At 40.0% G+C, this 21,579-nt stretch overlaps 1 protein-coding gene across 1 annotated transcript in view; it reads left to right on the forward strand.

Moving 5' to 3' along the window:
• The window catches only part of LOC146633074 (beta-1,4 N-acetylgalactosaminyltransferase 2-like), a 61,945-nt gene continuing 40,366 nt past the window's right edge, over nt 1-21,579 (forward strand). The window contains exons 1-6 of the mRNA XM_085352902.1: nt 1-93; nt 258-346; nt 15,954-16,097; nt 16,519-16,628; nt 19,112-19,149; nt 19,565-19,631. Coding sequence (XP_085209028.1) covers nt 1-93; nt 258-346; nt 15,954-16,097; nt 16,519-16,628; nt 19,112-19,149; nt 19,565-19,631 — 541 coding nt within the window. The remainder of the gene's footprint in view (nt 94-257; nt 347-15,953; nt 16,098-16,518; nt 16,629-19,111; nt 19,150-19,564; nt 19,632-21,579) is intronic.

The following is a 21,579-nucleotide window of genomic DNA, read 5'->3' on the forward strand; positions in this document are numbered from 1 at the left end:
ATGCGTAACGCAGAGGTGTTGCTCCGAGACCAGTTTTGGAGGCCTTACATCAGTGTCACCAGTCTGCAGCCCAAGCCCCAGAGGACCCTGTCGGTACCGTTAAGGTACAGGGCCCGCGGGCTGTGCGGATACCTGGTGGCGTCATGCAGCTGGTGGCTACCACCTGTTTTCAGCAGTTGTCAGGTCAGGTTGTGCTTTTTGAGCCTTCTGAGTCCGGGTTGCCAGTTGGGTTGCTGGCCTCTCCATGTTTGGTCCAGGTGGATAAGGGCGTTGCCTACATCCCAGTCACCAATGTGGGGACAGCTGAAGCTGTTCTCCACCCACGGACCCGTTTGGGAGTGATAAGGTCTGGGTCAATGAGACAAAGGAACTGGAAACCTACAGACTGTCACGGCTGCCGAGGCGAGCTGCGTGGTGTTGGAGGAAAGGAGGACTCAAAATGCAGGCGATGCCTGATGATTCGAGTGATGTTTATTTAGAGGGTGGTGTAGTGGCAAACAGGCAGCGAGGGATGACAGGGAACTAAAGAAACCTAACTGGAAAAACTAAATAACAAACCTGAGAACATACGAAACGGGGAGAGACTTACATAGAGACACACCTACATGCACACTCACTTACGTGCACTCACATAGACATACGGGTACGTGCACACACAGGCATTCACAGGCTGGTGCATACACACAAACACAGAGTTTGCAGCATACCATGGGGGGTTTTAGGATGGGGTCACTTCTACAAACTGAGTGAAACAGACAAAGGGGTTGAGATCTGCAGAGGAATTCCGGGGTCCTGTACATCTCCCTTCTAGAAGGTGTAATCAATAAGTGTGGATTAATAAAAGTGTTGTGAATTGACTGCTGAGTCCCGGTGTTCTTTCTGGAGGCCTGAGGAATCTACAAACCGGGGGAAAACTGTTTTAAGGTAACAGTGTCTAACAAAAAACGTCTTTGCTGAAGTTGCAGCTGGTTTGGGCCATCATGAAACTCTAGTATAGTCAACACTGCGGTGGAAAATACTGCTGCATACTGTAAATCTGACCCTCTGTCAGCACTAATGTCTCAAATGGATTTCAGGTCAAAGTGCAAAAAACATTTGCATAATTACTAGTAAGTCTGATCTTGTAACATCTAAGGAGTCAAAAATATAGTGTCAGAGTTTCACTATATGTTACCATTGTGATCCCACATGGTGAAGATGGCTATTTCACCTCTGCCATTCATGCAGTGCCTTGCTCTGTTTGACTCATTAGATCTGTTTATAAAGTAAACAACACCACTCACCTTGGCAGATGTTGGCAGGGAAGCTTTGAAATTCACTCTGGTTATGATCCATTTACATCAAGACTAAAAAGACACCAGTGGTGATTCAGAAGTTGATTCAAAACCTGCCACCAATGTCCTTAATGAAATAGATTGATAGCATTGGCATGCTATCCTACAAGTCATTTAAATTGTTCTACAATTCCTTCAGTACACAAAGCAGCAGCGTTCAAATGCAGTCTCATTTTGAATGACGGCTTCTGTGGCGTCCTCGAAAAGAACTGTACTGCACTCTTCGGCATAAGCGACTGCCAGCAGAAAAGAAACTTTCTCTGTTACAAAAGGCCTTAAACACATTTAATTAAGTACTGTACTCAAGTAAAAAATGTATATATCTGTACTTGACTTCCCATCTTAAGACACTTGCATACAGTAATCCAAAGCAGACGCCACAGACGAGCAGGATTAAACAAAAATTAACCTTTTTTGGGGTTTTTCAGTGAGTCAAAAGGCTACGTTCACACTGCAGGCGAAAGCGCATCAAATCCGATTTTTTTGACCCTATGCGACCCATATCCGATCATGGTCTGACAGTGTGAACGGCACAAATCCGATATTTTCAAATCCGATCTGGGTCACTTTCGTATGTGGTACTGAATCCGATACATATCCGATGTTTTAGAAAGCGACTGCTGTTTGAACGGTCAAGTCGCATTAAATCCGTTTTTTACGTCACTGACACAAGACAGACGCCAATTATCAGCGCTGGAGAAGACATTGTGAACCCTTCCTGGCCATCCCGTGTAGATGTCAGTGAAACTGTTGGGAAGACAACGTTGGAGAAACGTTAACATTTTATTTTTACTGTATAATCTGCAGAGTCTGACAGAAATCTGCAACTATCCTTTGAAGCAGCGCTCCTCTAAAACAGCAATAAGGATCATTATTAGGTTATTTACATTATTATGTAAATAACAAAATAACTTAAAGCAAAAATTGGGAAACGTAAAGTCCGAAGTCTTTATATTAAGGGCCATCAGTCAAACAATATTGTTTGCTCTGGGTCTAAACAGAGCGCGTTGTGTGTGACGTCTTCTTCTGTGCATGCGGGCCGCTTTGAGGGTTCACACTAGAGCACGTTTGCTGTCGCATTTTATTTGTAGTGTGAACGAGCAGACAAAAAAATCGGAACTGAGCATTAAGACCTGCAGTGTGAACGTAGCCTAATTCCAGTCAGTACGCTGAAAAAGTGTAATGGAAATGTGTTCATTCTGTTAGAATATACACGTTAATAAATGAATGTAATCCTGAAGAATCTCACTTAAACAATAAGTCATATATAATGTCTTCTTATATGTGTAACTTTTGTAAGCACAGATCTTTTAGAGCACTTAGCACCAGGTGTTGGAATGCTTTGCCTCATTACGTTACCTTGATTGCATTTATTCTTTTAAATAGCAGCTTAAGACTCATTTATTTAGACTGCATTATGTTTTATGTAAATGTGTTTTATATTATTTTGAAGCACTTTGTGATTCTTCTCCTGTGAAGACTGCTATATAAATCAATAAAGTAAAGTAGTTTTGTGATATCGCAAGTAAATGCTGGACTATCAATAATTTAAAATTGCTTAAAGTCAGTGAAGATGTTAAATAAAGCTTAATGTGCAGCTAAGCAATTATTTATATCTTTATATGCAGTGGTAAGGGAGCTTTCACTGCTTTAAGGCTTTTCAATGCATAGGTCAGCTTGTATGTCTTCTGAAAAAACAATTTTCACAGAACTAAACAAGAGAATGATTCTGTTGTTTAGTCAGAAAATCAACAGAATGACTGAAAAAAAAACAACCATCTCCTTAAAAAATAATCAACTTTCATCATGCACATTCTTTGGGTTGTCAATGAGCTGACTGGTGCAGACCCATACCAACCGTGGCCAAATTCGAACACTTTAAACAGAAAGAGCTGAAGAGCTGCGACAGGGAGCTGAGAGGAAGGGACTTCGGTGGCAATGATCAGTTTCTCATAGAGATCCTGGAGCGACGCAAGGCAGCGACCAGAACACCAGGCCATGGCTCTACTGAATTGGGTCATCTATCCACATTAATTCCATTTTCTTATGTTCTCCTTTCACTCTCTTTTTCTCCTGATTTAACAGAATTGTCTGCATAGGACAATTCTGTCACAGCTGCCGAGGCAAGCCGTGTGGTGTTGGAGGAAAGGAGGACTCAATTCGAGTGATGTTTATTTACAGGGTGGTGTAATGGCAAACAGGCAGTGAGGGATGACAGGGAAGTAAAGAAACCTAACTGGAAAAACTAAATAACAAACCTGAGAACATACGAAATGGGGAGATCAGAAGAGAGCCGCAGACGGGGAACACAGACGAACCGGCAACAAGCAGGAGAACACACAGGGCTTTAATGCACACAGCAGTACTCAGGGGATGAGAGACAGGAGGGCAACACACCTGGAAAAGTCAGAGCTGATGGGACAGGGGAAACGTAAACTGAACACGCTCACACGAGACAGGGACCTTCAGAATAAAACAGGAAACTCAGACACAGAGAACCAGACAAGACGCCGAACTAACTAAACAGATTCACAAACAGACAGTGTGACGCCATAGACAGACAGAACACAGAAGTGGGACCAGGGTAAGCACAGAACAAAAACCTAACAAATGGCAAATCATAACAGAATACCTAAACAAATACATAAACAAAAGCATAAAGAAACACAAAACACTGAGTCGGCAGACTCAGGACCATGACACAGACATTCTTAAACAATACATGAGTGATTTTGGTCTTTGCAATGCTTGGCATTCACATCACCACACTCTCTGTCTCCCTGTCTCTCTGCAATTTTCCTACTATAACTAAGCATTTTATTCTATTTTGTGTAGTATTTTATTCTACTGTATATAGTATCTTATTCTGTTTTTTATAGTATGTTATTCTATTTTATCTTATCCTATTCAATTGTGTTTTTCTTAATTTTTACTTATATATACTGCTCACTCACATCTCAGAAAGTGCTGTCAATAAGCTCCATTCTTTTCCTCTATGGCCTCATCTTGTGGCCATAGTTGGCTATTGTCACTGAAAGCTGCACGTACTTGCTCATGTGCGTTGTGGTCGTTCACAGTCAAGTGACTGTATGAGGCAACCTTCCGATTGCTCAGTTTTCACTGATCTGCACTTGGATATTGACATTTAACCATGCCATACAGTGCTCAAGCCTTTAAAATTAGCAGATTGTTTTTCTTATTAATATTTTATAATTAAATGAATAAAAACACGTATATAATATACTTCTGAGCTCCTTTTCCATTGATATGTGGTCCTCAAATGAGAGCCACTGCAAACATATGATTTATCGAATATGATGCAAAAGATTAAACAGAATGTAAAATATTTCAATTGAGCTGAATTCTTAACATATGCATTAGTAATATTAGTCCATTTAAGACTGATGATTATTCTGCAGAAGCATCCTTTTTAATATTCGACATTTCATTGAAATTTTTCAGGTTGTTTTTAAACTGTGTTTTATTGGGGGTTTTTCCTTAAAGGAATGTTTTCAAAAATTCCTCCACCACATTGTTTTCTATAACGCTTAGGCTGTTCCTGTAAGGGTAGTTCATTTAAGCTGGATAAACAGGTTTCCTCAGTGGTTAAATCCCAAATTTCAAAGGTCAAACACTTAATGCTGTACAAAGATCTTGAAAAACTGATACATGCCTTTTTGACCTCCATATTAGATCATTGTAACTCGCTCTACTCTGGAATCCAACTTGCTCACTCCAACGATTACAGCTCGTTCAAAATGCTGCGGCTCGTCACCTAACCAGGACTAGAAAGTTTGCCTCTATGACTCCAGTGCTCTCTGACTTACATTGGCTGCCTATTAAATTTCGTATTGATTTTAAAATTCTGCTGCTTACTTTCAAATGCCTAAACCTAAGGCATTTGAAGTTATTTCATATTCTTCCCGCAGGCGATACGGTCTCTCAATCACACCACCACACAGTACTGACCCACACATATGGTTCTTACACACACACTGGACATTCTGGACATTGTTTTTCACTTCATCACTTAAATCACTTTAAGCATATTTGCACTGCACAAGACATAATGTGGATTGCACAACACTGGACATTATATTCTTCATTTCCAGTTAATACTTGTACAGCTGCTGTTATTGTGTATATATTTATTTATATTTCTTCATACATTCTTATATAGTTCTATATTGTGTATTTTGTTGTACAGTTATTTTATTTTCAACTTTAATTTATATATTTTATCTTATTCTTTCCCAGTTAAATTTACCCTTCATTCTAATTTGTGTTGTACAGTTATTTCATTTTTAACCTTAATTTATATTTTATTCCTTCCTAGTTAAATTTACCCTTTTTAATTTTTCATATTTATTTCCTATCTTATTCATAGCCTTTCCTTTTTTGTTTTCTTTAGGTCACGAGCAGTTGTCCAAGCATTTCACTACATATCGTACTGTGTATGACTGTGTATGTGACAAATAAAATTTGAATTTGAATTTGAAACCACCTTGCCCCTGACTGTCTCACCAACCTCCTCAGTCTCTATGCTCCCAGCTGTTATTTACGATCATCTGGTCAGTTACTTCTGGCCCAGCTCAGGCACTGTCTGAAGACTAGGGGTGATCGTGCTTTTGCCTCTGTAGAACAAAACCTCTGGAATAGTCTTCCCGCTACCGTTCGTGCCTCTGACTCCATTGAATCCTTTAAAGCACGTTTGAAAACTTACCTATTCAACCTGGCTTTCCGACTCGCTAATTCTCACCGCTCATTAATTGCTGTATTGCTACTCTCTCTCTGGATAATCATGATTCCTCCCTATCTCTACTTACTGATGATTTTGCTTGTTTCTCTATTTTACCTTGTTTTAATGACTTCCTGTTAAGTGTAATCATTTACCTTTATTCCTTACTGTGAAGCACTTTGGTGTACCCCCATGCTATATAAATAAAATTCTACTGTATTTTATTGTATTGTAATAAAGTACTTAGTAGTTTATTAGTATTTAAATGATGTTAGGACAGAAATATTAGCTTCTTTCATGATGAATTAAGTTCTAATTAAGTTTCCAGTAAAATGATTAATTGCAGCCACAGATTCCCAATTCAGATTACCTTCAATGCAATAACTTCTATTTTCAATCTTTGCTTCATTTAAACTGCATCGTACTTATATCGATATGTTGTGATGGAAATTCCTTTTTCTTTTATGTATTGATCATGTATGTTAACAATGGTATACATATAGAGGTATTAGTTAAAGAGATGGAAAAGAAAGCATCATATATGTGTTTTATATTTTATTCTACACATACGCAATTAGGTATTGTAAGTTAGACTGACACATCCAGGCACCATGAGACATTAGGCAGATAGCAAAAGCCTTCTCCTTATCTTAGAGAGGAGGGGGCCTTGAGGGAACGATTCAAGAGGTAAATCTTTAGGTGACAGTTAAATGAAAAACAACTCTCACTAGGGGAAGGGGGCATAGGATGAAGTTTTCCTGGACCCTCTTTCCTACTGAAACACCTATTTCACCTGAAAGTAAGTTAGAAGCTTAAAGTAACATTTACATAATGCAAAACACTATGTGACTCTGTGAAATACTGTAAATGATCAGTTACTTAGTTCAACCATAAACATTTGCTTAGCAGAAATTCTAAACAGAATCAGATGCTGAATATTACAGGAACTGGCTTCTCTGTTGTGGTCACTGAATGCTGCTGTATTTTCTTTTTTGGACATTCTGATGGTGAACAGTCAGAAAACACACATGCAGTAATTGGTTTGTATTACGATCTAAGTCAGACTGCAGTTTTTGTGCTTTAAAAATTAAAGGTCTTATAATTTATATAACAGATACTCTCGAAGAGTATCTTATTTGAAAGTGGAGACAAGATTATCCACTGATCCAATTCACATTTCCTCAATATTTTCTTTGAAGCTGGATTCAATTTAGATTCTTTCATCTTTTCTCTCCACGATAAAAAAAATCATAGAACATAAAATCAGTCTGCTACAGACCCCTAGTCCCACCAAAACATTCAGCTTAAGAGGAAACTATACAGTACATTTTCCCAGAAATAAATGTGGTTCAAAATATACATAATATGCTTGAATAACATGTCTGAATGTATTTTACCTTGTGTATTACATACAGTTTCTTCAAGGCCAGTGTACAATATACAGTTTAACCTCAATAAACCTAAAATTCAAGTACATACAATTGCCATACTGACAGTTACGGCAGTTATTAAGATGATTATCTAAATTGCATGTGACTGTGTTGGAAGAGATATAGCATAAATGCCCGTTCATCTCACGAGAGCTGTTGAATGTATTCATTTAAGTAAGTTTTTTTTTTAAATTAAGAATGTTTTAATTTGGCAGGAGCTGTAGGGAGATGTTTTTATGAGACAGAAGACAATTATATGCTCCAGTTACACTTTAAAAATTTATTATCAAAATGGTTCAAATTTAAAATACGTTTTTCATGGCGCCGTGGACCTCCTCTCTCTGGCTCAGAGACAAAAGGCTGCAGTATACACTTTTTTATTGCATGTCACAGAAACATGGTATTAACATGATTGATCAAAACAGTTTAGATTGGCCTTATGTCTGATATCAGCTCATGTTTGTTCTTCTGAAGCTTTCTGGGCATCTCATTATATGGAAACGCCACTTCATCCTTCTGTCAACAAAACTCCCGTTGCCATGACAACCATCTCTGGTCCTCCGTCAACCTGCAAAAAGATCCAGAGAGCTTTTCCAAGCCCAGAAATTTACAACCATGTTTATCTTCTGGTGCTTTCACCAGAGAGTCAACCCACCCCCTCAAATTCCTTGGAAACAGGGCCTCTCTCTGTAATGTCAAATAATATCAGAGTAGCAGTCCACCTCCAAAACTAGATGACACAATTGCTACATAGTGAAAGACAACAAAAAACGTTTAACACATGAGAAGAAATCTCCTATTTCGGTATTCTTGTTCCGGTCTCGTCCTCGCTCCCATCCTCACTTTCCAGGTTCACCAACATACTCCAACAATGGGCATCTGAAGCTGTGTATTTAAAAATTAAGGAAAGTACGCAATACCAAACACACCTTTCCTCTCCGCCAGAAGCATGTCTAAGACCTTCCTCAGTGACGTGTATACAAATTGTTCAAATAAACCTGAAATTGTATGTTAAGATTAAATTAGTCAATTAAACATTACAGTGGACAGAGTTATGAAGATCAGACCTAATAAATAAACTGCTGGCTGGCAAATGCCATTCATTCACTGTAAGAAAGGTCATTGGCAAAAAAAAAAACCAAAACAAAATCAAGTCATTAATTATCCAATAATTGAAATTATCCTACTGGACCAGCTCAGAATCTCATCTCTGATTTTTGCAGATGATGTGGTTCTGTTGGCTTCATCGGGTGAGGGCTCCAGCTCGCACTGGAACGGTTCGCAGCCGAGTGTGAAGCAGCGGGAATGAGGATCAGCACCTCCAAATCTGAGGCCATGGTTCTCAGCCGGAAAAGGGTGGAGTGCCCACTCCGGGTCGGGGATGAGTTCCTGCCCCAAGTGGAGGAGTTCAAGTATCTCGGGGTCTTGTTCGCGAGTGATGGGAGAAGGGAGCCGGAGATCGACAGACGGATTGGGGCTGCAGCTGCAGTAATGCGGACGCTGCACCGGTCCGTCGTGGTGAAGAGGGAGCTGAGTGTAAAAGCGAAGCTCTCAATTTACCGGTCGATCTACGTCCCTACCCTCACCTATGGCCACGAGCTGTGGGTAGTGACCGAAAGAACGAGATCGCGGATACAAGCGGCAGAAATGAGCTTCCTCCGAAGGGTGGCTGGCCTCTCCCTTAGAGATAGGGTGAGAAGTTCGGCCATCCGGGAGGGGCTCAGAGTAGAGCAGCTGCTGCTCCACATCGAAAGGAGCCAGCTGAGGTGGTTCGGGCATCTGACAAGGATGCCCCCTGGGCGCCTCCTGGGTGAGGTGTTCCAGGCATGTCCCACCGGGAGGAGGCCCCGGGGCAGACCCAGGACACGCTGGAGAGATTATATCTCTCGGCTGGCCTGGGAACGCCTTGGTATTCCCCCGGATAAGCTGGAGGAGGTGGCTGGGGAGAGGGAGGTCTGGGCCTCTTTGGTTAGGCTGCTGCCCCCGCGACCTGGCCCCGGACAAAGCGGATGAAGATGGATGGATGGATGGATGGAAATTATCCTCTTAAGCAACAACGCCCCCATATACGGAGCCAAAAGGGAGGAGATCACATTTAGGGTTAGGTGTGCGTGCTAAAGAGGTTAAGTTCTTTAAAATAAAACTACAGATCTCGCGTCTCCCCTTCATAACCACCTTACTATCTATCCTCATTGTTGGCAGTCCGAATCAGCTGCGAACATCTTCCTCCTGTACAAAATAAATGCAAGCCCACCACCTCTGCAACTCCTCTCCTCACCAGATTTGTGACCTTTAGCGTGGAGTGAATAGTTGGTGTGTTGTGTATTCATTGTTTTATTTTGTGTGTTTGTGACATTCATTAGTACCCTCACTAAGGCAGGTTACAGTGTAAACACTGTCTCCAGGTGGAGCACAGGAGTGATACACCTCCTGTTTTGTATATGACTTTATTGTTTTAAAAATTTGGGCTTAAGTTTTCAAAATTTAGAATTTCAAGTTATGAAAATAATTTACTAAACACGTCTGTGGATTTTACAGTTAAAATCAAAATACAATTACTACTAGGATTTTGGTTTTTTGTGTTATTTCAGATCAGTTGTGTTAATAGAGTATGTCGATGAAAAAATAACTGTAAATTCAGACACCTGAGGTGGAGCTGAAAAGAATGACACTAAGCAAGGCAAGGAAAAAAACAATTTGAAGGTGAAATACACATGTAAAATCAAAAGTAATCAATAATGGCCAATTATATTTTGGACCTCAGAGGGTTATTATGTTTATGGGGCAATCACTTTTTTTCCACAGAGGGCCATGCTGGTTTGGATGTTTTTCCCCTTAATGATAAACCCCTTAATTTAGAAACTGCAAGAATTAGGTGACACAGTCTGAGTGCAGATCTTTATCCACTTGGTAGAGCCCCAGAGCTAAACATGTAAAAGCAGGAAGTTGTTTTCAGGTCTGAAAACACAGCCTTCTCTGAGCTCATTACAATAAAGCATTTAACCAGAAATTCATATTAAATTAATATCACAGCTTAAAGTGAGGGCATTCACATGGACAGAATCACACCCCCAATTACAGATACTGAAAAGGACTTCCCACATAATCCAGGAGTTAAACATTATAACAATAGCCTACATGAAGTATTAAACTTTTTGGAATTAAACTATTGTGCTTGTTGTGCACATTGTTTTCCTGTATGGTTAGAGTAAGGGTGTACTTTTCCAGATATGGCTCTGATGAGTCATACAGGAAGCTAGCATAAGTACAAACCCACCACAAGAGAGATGGCTCATCAATGGTTACAGTTCTTTTTTCTTCTTAAAATTAGGTTAAAGTACTTCAAGCACCAGCACCCATTTGCTTTTCCTAAAACAATTGTGCCTTGTGTAGGCTTTCGTGCAGAATCCATGCACATACACAGCCAGGGTGCTCTGGAAAAGAACTGGAGGTTGTAAAACAAACAAAAAAAAACAGTTGATCCCGTTCAAACAACCATAGACAACTTTGACATCTTTAAAAAAAAAAACCTGATATAGAACATGGAACTGTAAACAGCATAAAGAACACTTCACAGAAAAACACTTCATTGTGGAGCCTGGTATTACATGACGATAACATGACAGCTTTGGGGAGAGAACACGATTGCTGTGTTGTCATATATATATAACACTAAGGACAAAGAAAAACAGTTTAAATGGTAAATTGACCGTTTTTTATGCGTAACATTTACATTTAACCCTTATCTTCATGCCGATATTGCATGCAAATGAGCAACATTTCATCTTTTAAATACAATGCTACAAGCCTGGTAATCTGAGGGTAGGAGTCAAATCTTTACTTTGCATGCACGCACACACACACACACACACACACACACACACACACACACACACACACACACACACACACACACACACACACACACACACACACACACACACACACAAACAAAACTGGGTAACAGCCAGGAATCTTGTGGTGTGGGTTTAGGGTGAAGGCTAGACTGGAGAAAAGAGCCAGGGTGCTCAGAATTACTGTAACAGAAGAAACAGGAGTCAAGGGGTGTTCTAGACACTGATCCAGGGTGAAACAGACAAATTGTGAACAGTCCGGGTTAGCAGTGAGTCAAGATTGGAGATCTGAGCTGTTCCAGTGAGTTGGGCAGGGAGGCAGGCAGGAGCATGAGCAGTGAAGCTGCCGAGCAGACCAGTGACTGAACAGAGATTTGGTTATTGGAAGTTAGAAGCTGGAGATCCAATGAACTGGAAGAAAACAGCACTCACCCTGACCATGACAATTTGTATGCACAGAAAGATTTTTGAAAGACAAAAAGCTACAACTGAATAAATTGTGTATAAATGTATTGGATGTACACATTTGTAAAATAGCTGTACATGTAGTCATATTGCTTCAAATTTGTTTGTGGATTGGCGCATGCATTTGTTAGTACTCAAAAGTTACACACAAATTTACGGTACACGTTTGCAAAGATTATTTTAAGCTTATGGATCATATGGTATGCATTCATAGCCATTTTGGGTGTAAATATCTCTCCATAGTAATGTAGCATGGGGGACATGCAGGCTCAGCAAACACATGGATGTGGGGTACATGTAGCCGCTGCACAGTGGAGTCTGGGTGGGAAGCCAACTGTTGATCCCAGTGTTGGTGTGAAATGTAGGATACATCTGGGCACCGCAGTGTGTGACCCAGGCAAGGATGGTGTGGGCAGATCAGTTTTGGTTGTAGACTATGGGCTCAAATTGTACAGGTAGAGCTGCTCCAAAAACCCACAGAGCCCAGCAGCCAGCGCAAGAAATTCTGGATCCTTTGCTTTTAGTTAGCAGTTAGCATTAGCAGCATATCCTGCGTCCGCACTGTGACTCACAGCAATGGTCCCGGGTCAGCCCTGACTTTGTGTTAAACTAATCCTAAAGTAATAATGGTATTTCTAACCACTGATATACCACAACTTTATCCTTTCAACAGCTGCTGAAAGTTATTGGGACCTAACTGCTATCGGATATTTATATAGAGATCCTCCAGCTTCAAACTGTATTACCCTTCAAGGACCTGCAGTTCAAAAAAGCGCCCTGCCGACAGCCAAACCCATCTGTTCTCTGATTGGATTGTTAAATTTGTGATTGACATGACATTGACCAATCAGATGAAAGAAAGAAAAATAGGGTCAAAATTCGTCATTGTAACTTGCAGTTTCACACGTTTTTTTTGGGCTAAGTCCACACACAAATCTTTTTTACACACACAAATTCTTTTCACACATACAAATCTTTTTTACACATACAAATCCTTTACAAGTACAAAAGTGATTTACAAGTACAAAATATTTATGACCACAATTTGAGCCCATAGTAGACAACTCCAGAGGAGAAAATCACGTCCTGTTTAAGGAGCCAGCTCAGACTTATAATAATAATAATTCACAAACCAAAAGCTCAGTCTTGATGACCTGCTCTGACATTGGAAGGAAAGAAGGTGATGCGTGGGTTTGCTCACTGTGGAAACAGAGTTAGGCTTTGTTTTTGGTTTCCCCCCCCATTTCCTCCCTGTTGACATTCTGAGCTGGAGCTTCTGCTTCAACCTGTGGTGGAGTTCCTGGCAGCTCATTCCTTCCTGCACCTGTTCTTAATGAAGGAACCCATATTTGAGGGGCCGACAGGAGCCACAGTCCTCTGCCAGATAATCCTCTCTGCTATGTCAACAGTTAACCCTGTCTTGTTTTTGTTTAACCTTAGTATATTATTGCCATTTACCCAGATTTTCTGCTTTCCACACAGGAACTTGTCTGAATTTACTGTTGGAAATTGGTTTGCTTAAACCTCATGTCACCTGTGCACTGTGGATGCTGCTGGGACCATTCCCTTTAGCCTGCTAGCTGAAACCTGTAAAGAAGGAAATCACCAGCTAACCACCTCCCTGCCCACTCTCTCTCTCTCTCTCTCTCTGTTCCATTCCAGGATCCGTGGACCGACCACGGCTGGACCCGTAAACCTTGCAAATTCCCTCTCATTTTTTAACAAATAAATCAGGTTTATGGTCAAGTAGAGGTGGCGCGTTTGCAGTCTGCTCCAGTCCGGGGATTGCCTGTCTGTCTGTAGTGAGCTCTGTTTTCAGAGTGACGCGGTTTGTAAAGAATGTGGTTCAACAGTTTGTGGAAAAACTCTTGCTTGTGCCTTTAGTGAAACTCAATCAGACAAAAGTGGTGCAGTTTCTAGACGTGGTTTTCACATCTTTATTGATGCACCAGACAGATAATATATTTACGAAACATTTGGTGGTAAATGTGGTAGGCTGTTCTGAAAAACAGGATCCATTGTGGTTGCAGTATCATTCGCATGGTTCAAATGTGCTGCATGCAGATGAAACAGAAAATGTCAGTGAAATGTGTTTCTCCCTTTTAATTCATTTTTCCTCATGGGTGAACATTAAAGAAATCATATGTTACATTCATATGTGAATCCAGGAACTTGCTGTTTATGTAATATTGTGAGGATTATTAATGTCCGATAACAAACAAAGTGTTTTATGAAGTTAATTTTATTTTCATGCAATACAATGTGATTTTTATGAGATATTCAGAATCTTTGATGCAGTTGTTAACATATATTATAAGCACATAAGCTGATAAAATCAGATATACCAGTGTTAAGCTAGTGCTGTATCAACAGTCTGATGAGGATCCCACCCCCATCAGACTGTTTTTCGTTAACTACACCCCCTCAGTCACTGTACACAAGTGTCCAGCCCCTGAACTCTTAAGAGGTTTTTTCAAAACTCAGGCTGTTTGATTTCGTGGCTCCTTAATGTCTTGGATATTTATGCTGAATAAATGAGATAAGAGTGAAACTTTAGAAGGAAGAAATGGTAAGACATGGATCATTTCTATACTGTAGCCAGTGGTTAAATATCATAGTTTTGTTCATTCTGTTACCATTAACACAACAATAAAATTTCAATGACATATGACATAAATATACATAAATAAATGTAAATGTGAATTCAGTTAATTATGATATTAATTATAATGTTAATTTATTTTCATCTCTTATATGACTACTCCTGATTTCTGTCCAAAGAAATAAAAAGTATATAAATAAGAGTTTTGTTGTAGATATCATCCACGTGAAAGTTAACACTAAAAGAAAAAGGGAAACATTTGTGCAGACAAGGGCAGATGATTATATATTATATTTAGTTTGATTAATATTTTCTTCAGTGCCACATGCCAACATAATGGAGCAGTTTCCAGGGGGGTTATGACCCCCCCAATAATCAGACCCAACCAATATAACCCCCCCCAGTAAAATTATGAATTATCTTGCATAAATAGGCTGTTGATTTTCTTTACTCGTTTCAGCTATTACCAGCAAAACAGTTGCATGTTTAATCATCTGGCAATTTAAAAAGATTTATTTATTTATTTAGACAGAGATCTTGACCCCACCAATGTTCAGCACAAAGTTACGTCCCTTTTAGTGAAACTATATAAATTTGATACATCAAAGGCAAAAGACAAAGTGTAGTCATTTTGTTGCTGTGAATATTTTTTATATAAATGTAAGGGGAGTTAAAATGTCAGGATTTTTAGATGTTCAAACATTGTCTCAGATTTCAGTGTGTGAAAAAATGCTTTTCAAGTTGGTTGATGCACCATTTTTTAAGAATATGTGTATTAAGTATTGATATATGAAGCAATCACTCTTGTGTCCAAATTTATTACTGCAAAATTTTTATGTAAATGCATTGGGTATGCCAGATATTGACTCTCCCTATACCAGATGCTGACTTTGCATCTTTAGTACTAAAATAAATAAAAATAATCTGCCACCTGACAGCTGTTGGGGGCAGGAGCATTAGAACTGCAATCTTTGCCCTTAGGTCCTTTGCTAGCAAACTGTCTACAACGTGAGTTTGTGTGTGTGTATGTCCGCAGATGTCATTGAGTAGCACAAGGCTCCAGCTGGTGGCTGTTACTCTGATCATCCTGATGGTTTTCTATGTCATATATTTCTCTAACGTTAATGAAAATCTGTTCAAGTTTTCCAGCGCAACAAAACTAAGGTAATAATTTGTATGTGTGTGTGTGTGTGTGTGTAAATCCCTCCTCTTGTATATTTGGCAGTGTTTGAAAGTGTTTTCATTAAATTGCCTTTAACACACACCACACGCACATGTAGAGTGCTTTGTATGACCACTTTGTGTGTTTTTGTTGCTGACCAGAGGTGAAACTGCATTTTATTTGAGGAAAGTTGGTATACTTCTATCCAGATGAAGCAACAGTCTTGTTACCCTTAATGCATCATTAAAATACTTTTTAGACTAGTCTCCCAAATTCCCATAAAATCTGAACTACTTGATTTAAATGACAATGTGATATAGAAGAGAATTTTGACCCTTTAGGAGTTCTGTATTTCCTTTGTTCTTCAGGTCAGTTTCTCCTAGGAACTTTTCATTGGCTCATCAATGTACCTGCCCTAAAGGCTCAGAACTTCTTAAAGATTATATAGCCAAGGATCAATACGAAGAGCTTGTTAAACGGCGAGCTAAGGACCTCCAACAGTACAAAACCAGGTAGAGGGTGGATGAATGAATGTTGTGTACTTTAACAGTAATGCAATGGCATTTGTAACTGAACATAATCAATTGGTATCTTTGTAAACTGTAATTAATGTAGACACATTTGGCATTAAATATTACGCTTTGGGAGTGAGAATGTGTTGCACTTCAACAGCAGAGTTGCTTCGCTTGGTGCAGTCGTGCAGTCTGTCAGCGTTAATCAGAATCAGAATCAGAATGGGGTTTATTGCCAAATGTTGAGCAGGTTTACAACATTAGGAAATTGCTGCGGTGCTTCAGTGCAAACATAGTGTCATAAATAGCACTTAAATAGACATGGAAAAAAATAAAAGTAGGGATAAGAATTAATGCTGACAGCACTAGTAAAAAGGTGATACCTGTTTCTATATCTACCCACATTTCATCTCTTCATCAGGATGGTGTCTGCTGAACTATCCAGACTGCTGTTTGCTTGGCCTAACTCTCCTCTGCAGTATCCTATTCAAGGTTATATAGTACAGCCTTTGACCTCTACTCTCATACCAGGTATGCCAAGCCTAATACAGTGGGACAAAAAAGTATTTAGTCAGCCACCGATTGTGCAAGTTCCCCCACTTAAAATGATGACAGAGGTCAGTAATTTGCACCAGAGGTACACGTCAACTGTGAGAGACAGAATGTGAAAAAAAAAAATCCATGAATCCACATGGTAGGATTTGTAAAGAATTTATTCGTAAATCAGGGTGGAAAATAAGTATTTGGTCAATAACAAAAATACAACTCAATACTTTGTAACATAACCTTTGTTGGCAATAACAGAGGTCAAACGTTTACTATAGGTCTTTACCAGGTTTGCACACACAGTAGCTGGTATTTTGGCCCATTCCTCCATGCAGATCTTCTCGAGAGCAGTGATGTTTTGGGGCTGTCGCCGAGCAACACGGACTTTCAACTCCCGCCACAGATTTTCTATGGGGTTGAGGTCTGGAGACTGGCTAGGCCACTCCAGGACTTTCAAATGCTTCTTACGGAGCCACTCCTTTGTTGCCCGGGCGGTGTGTTTTGGATCATTGTCATGTTGGAAGACCCAGCCTCGTTTCATCTTCAAAGTTCTCACTGATGGAAGGAGGTTTTGGCTCAAAATCTCACGATACATGGCCCCATTCATTCTGTCCTTAACACGGATCAGTCGTCCTGTCCCCTTGGCAGAAAAACAGCCCCATAGCATGATGTTTCCACCCCCATGCTTCACAGTAGGTATGGTGTTCTTGGGATGCAACTCAGTATTCTTCTTCCTCCAAACACGACGAGTTGAGTTTATACCAAAAAGTTCTACTTTGGTTTCATCTGACCACATGACATTCTCCCAATCCTCTGCTGTATCATCCATGTGCTCTCTGGCAAACTTCAGACGGGCCTGGACATGCACTGGCTTCAGCAGCGGAACACGTCTGGCACTGCGGGATTTGATTCCCTGCCGTTGTAGTGTGTTACTGATGGTGACCTTTGTTACTTTGGTCCCAGCTCTCTGCAGGTCATTCACCAGGTCCCCCCGTGTGGTTCTGGGATCTTTGCTCACCGTTCTCATGATCATTTTGACCCCACGGGATGAGATCTTGCGTGGAGCCCCAGATCGAGGGAGATTATCAGTGGTCTTATATGTCTTCCATTTTCTGATGATTGCTCCCACAGTTGATTTTTTCACACCAAGCTGCTTGCCTATTGTAGATTCACTCTTCCCAGTCTGGTGCAGGTCTACAATACTTTTCCTGGTGTCCTTCGAGAGCTCTTTGGTCTTGGCCATGGCGGAGTTTGGAGTCTGACTGTTTGAGGCTGTGGACAGGTGTCTTTTATACAGCTGATGAGTTCAAACAGGTGCCATTCATACAGGTAACGAGTGGGGGACAGAAAAGCGTCTTACAGAAGACGTTACAGGTCTGTGAGAGCCAGAGATTTTTCTTATTTGAGGTGACCAAATACTTATTTTCCACCCTGATTTACGAATAAATTCTTTACAAATCCTACCATGTGGATTCATGGATTTTTTTTTTCACATTCTGTCTCTCACAGTTGAAGTGTACCTCTGGTGCAAATTACTGACCTCTGTCATCATTTTAAGTGGGGGAACTTGCACAATCGGTGGCTGACTAAATACTTTTTTGCCCCACTGTATATGCAACAGACAAGTTTACCAGTGGTCTGTATTGTTGTGTATGTGCTGTATATTCTGTTGTGGAAGTTTTCCATTTAAATAAAGCCTGCAGACGAGCGGTAGCTAACATTCTTTAATCAAAACACACAAAGAACAGACAACCAAGCTTGTGGAGAGCCTACATGACCGCGGGACAGACGGTCAGCAGAGTCTCTCTGAGCCTAACATGGCTCTCAGTTAAATACCTTCTCCAGGAACAAAAGAAAGTACACAGCTGCTTCACACCTTAAGGTTCACACTCCCTTGCTACCTCCCAGAGTCCTCGAAGAGACAAAAGACTCTTCCTGTGGAGTTGTCTGCTTCCCCCAACTTCCTTACTAGACCCCCACCATCTGTCTTACAGTATGGGTGTGGAACATGTTTAAATCTAGTGGCACCAAGGCATCATACAATAAAATAATGTGATTAATACATAAGTAAAAGAAATTCCTATACAATCCCTTTCTAGTTTATTAGAAAAATGGTTAATAAATGTTGATCTGAGACTAAATTTGGTGGTATTTCTCAGATTATTAAGTAAACTTTAATACCTCTGAATTAGAGTCATTAGTGAGTCAACTTAACATGCAATTTCAGGAATTTTCCACGTTTAAAACATAATTAAAAGATAATTAACCAAGAGTGATAATGACCAGCAAACTTATACCTCAGCAAATGAGATGGCAAAATTAAATCTGTATTACAGCCAACATATTCACAGACAAGACAGTTGCATGGGGGTTTTAAGTAATTCATGTTGATCATTTATGCTTCAAAAACGTGTCATGGAGTCTTCCCATAAAAGGACAATGTAAAAGTAATGTCATTTTAATTTCAGGTTTAGGGCTGCATGCAGAAAACAGAAGCAGCTACAAGGTTGGTGTTTCTCCCTCACAGCTAATATGAACTGTACAGGTTGGCTGGTTCATACAAGATGCCTCCTGAACATATACATTTCAAACATTAAGGGCCCTGATTCCCTGATTTTGTGATCAATGTGTGGGGCTGACTTTAATTCAGCTTTAGGATAAATGAAAGAAAAAACACAAACCTCATTTATGGTCTGATGTACAGTATAAACTAGCATCTTTCTTTCCATCTTCAATAGGTATTCCAATGTTACACTGACATAGCATAATTTCATACACAGTTTATTTTTTTTGTAGACGACTGTATAGGATATTCTGGGGTAGGCATGGATATCAATAAAGTATCCATTATTATTATTATTATTATTATTATTATTATATTCTGAGTGCTTTTTAAATTTATTCAGGCCTTTCTTTTGTAGGTATCTTTAAGTGTGTCTAAAGGCATCCTGACCACAAATATTACACCTGAACAGACAATCATCAAAGGTGAGATTTAGTAAATAAGTGACTATATTGTAGGGGGCATTTTTGTTGGATTGGTTTTTGGACCACACGCCAGATTAGCAGCAAGGGTCAGAACTTTTCAGCCATGTGGAGAAGAAAAACAATCTCTTACAAATATGAAATATAAAACATTTACAGCAGTCTTGTCATGGGCTGGGTCTGGGACCCAGCATTTTCTCTTCATTTTGCATTATTGATATGTACTGTAGAAGACATGCTAAGTTCTTGTTGTTTCTATCATTAGTTTGGATTGAGTTGTTTTGTATTTTGAAATTCTTTAGTCCTTGTTTATCTAGATCCTGTTGTGTCATCACCCCTTATGTTCCAGTCTCAGTGTTGGGAAGGTTACTTTTAAAATGTATTCCATTACAGAATACAGATTACATGCCCCAAAATGTATTCTGTAACGTATTCCGTTACGTTACTCAATGACAGTAACGTATTCTGAATACTTTGGATTACTTAATATATTATCATGCTTTTTACAACAACGTGAATGTACTATTGCTGTGTGATTTATTACTATTACTGAAAGTCCGCGACTCCGAACTGTAGTAAAGGGACCTCTGACTAATACGGGGTCCCTGTTGGCTCGTAGCCGAAAAATAGCTTTACTTTGTTGTGTGGGTCAACTTTTCTTGCGAGAGACAGAGAGAGGCGTTGAAAGGCTGCTCCAACGGAACTTATTGTTTCGGAGGAAAACACGAACACGGTGTACAGTCGAGTCTTAATAGCTTACTTACAACTGGGCTCGTCAGGCACTCTTCTTGGCTGAAGTGGTTATTATTATATTTACATGCTTCCAGCTCCCGTTTTTCCTCGATGACAACTCGTACTTTGCCTTTTTCTCCCTCCCTCGCTCACAGACACATTAACGTGTATGGCAGTCTGTAGCACCCTCAAGGATTGACGTACGCACGATGTAGTTATAAAACAGGGTTTATTCTGGTCTTGGCAACCCGTGAGAACTGCTCACGGACAAAACAATAAAACAAAAACATCACATCAAAATGCGCTCTTGTACGTAATGTCAATCAATCAAAAAATCCTTAATTACAGAAAATAAACCATTTAAAATACACAAACCTCGTGAGCTGACATCCAGGAGGTGCTAAATAGTCCTTTATGGCCTTATTGCCTTATCTTCCATCTTCTTCATCAATTATTTCACTCTTTAAACAATATTTTCTCCATGTGTGGAGCTAACTGTGAGTTGCAGCATGCAGACACCATGTGCGCTAGCAAAAGAAAAGTGGCTGGGTGGAGACCCAAACAGCAAAGCTGTACCCTACACAGTTCACCACCAGAGGGCGCAAAGGAACAAAATCCAGACATACAGCTTGACAAATATCAAATGCAACAAACATCAAATGCAAAAGACCGTTACACTCCCACCAATCACTTGTGATTAAAAACTATGAACCTATGAACTAATGAACGGCTTTTGAATGAACTATCGTGAATTATCCTTTAAGCAGAGTGCGGTGGAGAATCGTTTTCCGCTTCCATCAGAATGACTGTCTTCTGAATGGGTCTTTCCAGGTGCACAGGTTTGGAGGTACGTTTTCCTGCTCTATCCAGGGTTGGATCACTCAGCAGCAATTTCACCTTCCTCACTTTTCCATCCTTTCCAGGATACACTTCAATGATCCTTGCCAACTTCCACTGGTTGCATGGAGTTATCTCATCCTTCAGGAGGACAACATCATTGATCTTAGCATTTCTGTGCTCTTTGGTCCACTTCTGTCTGCCTTGAAGATTTAACAAATACTCCTTTTTCCACCTTGTCCAGAAAGTGTTGGCAAGTAGTTGAACACGACGCCACCTCTTACGGAGATAAAGATCTTCTTTCACAAACCTTCCTGGAGGTGGAGAGATGATTGTGGACTTCATGGTTAGTATGTGATTCGGTGTTAAAGGTTCTGGGTTT

The sequence above is a fragment of the Diplotaxodon limnothrissa genome, linkage group LG4 (assembly GCF_057381915.1).
Source record: "Diplotaxodon limnothrissa isolate DT_005_m linkage group LG4, D_limnothrissa_male_GT1.1, whole genome shotgun sequence".
Classification (NCBI taxonomy): Eukaryota; Metazoa; Chordata; class Actinopteri; order Cichliformes; family Cichlidae; genus Diplotaxodon; species Diplotaxodon limnothrissa.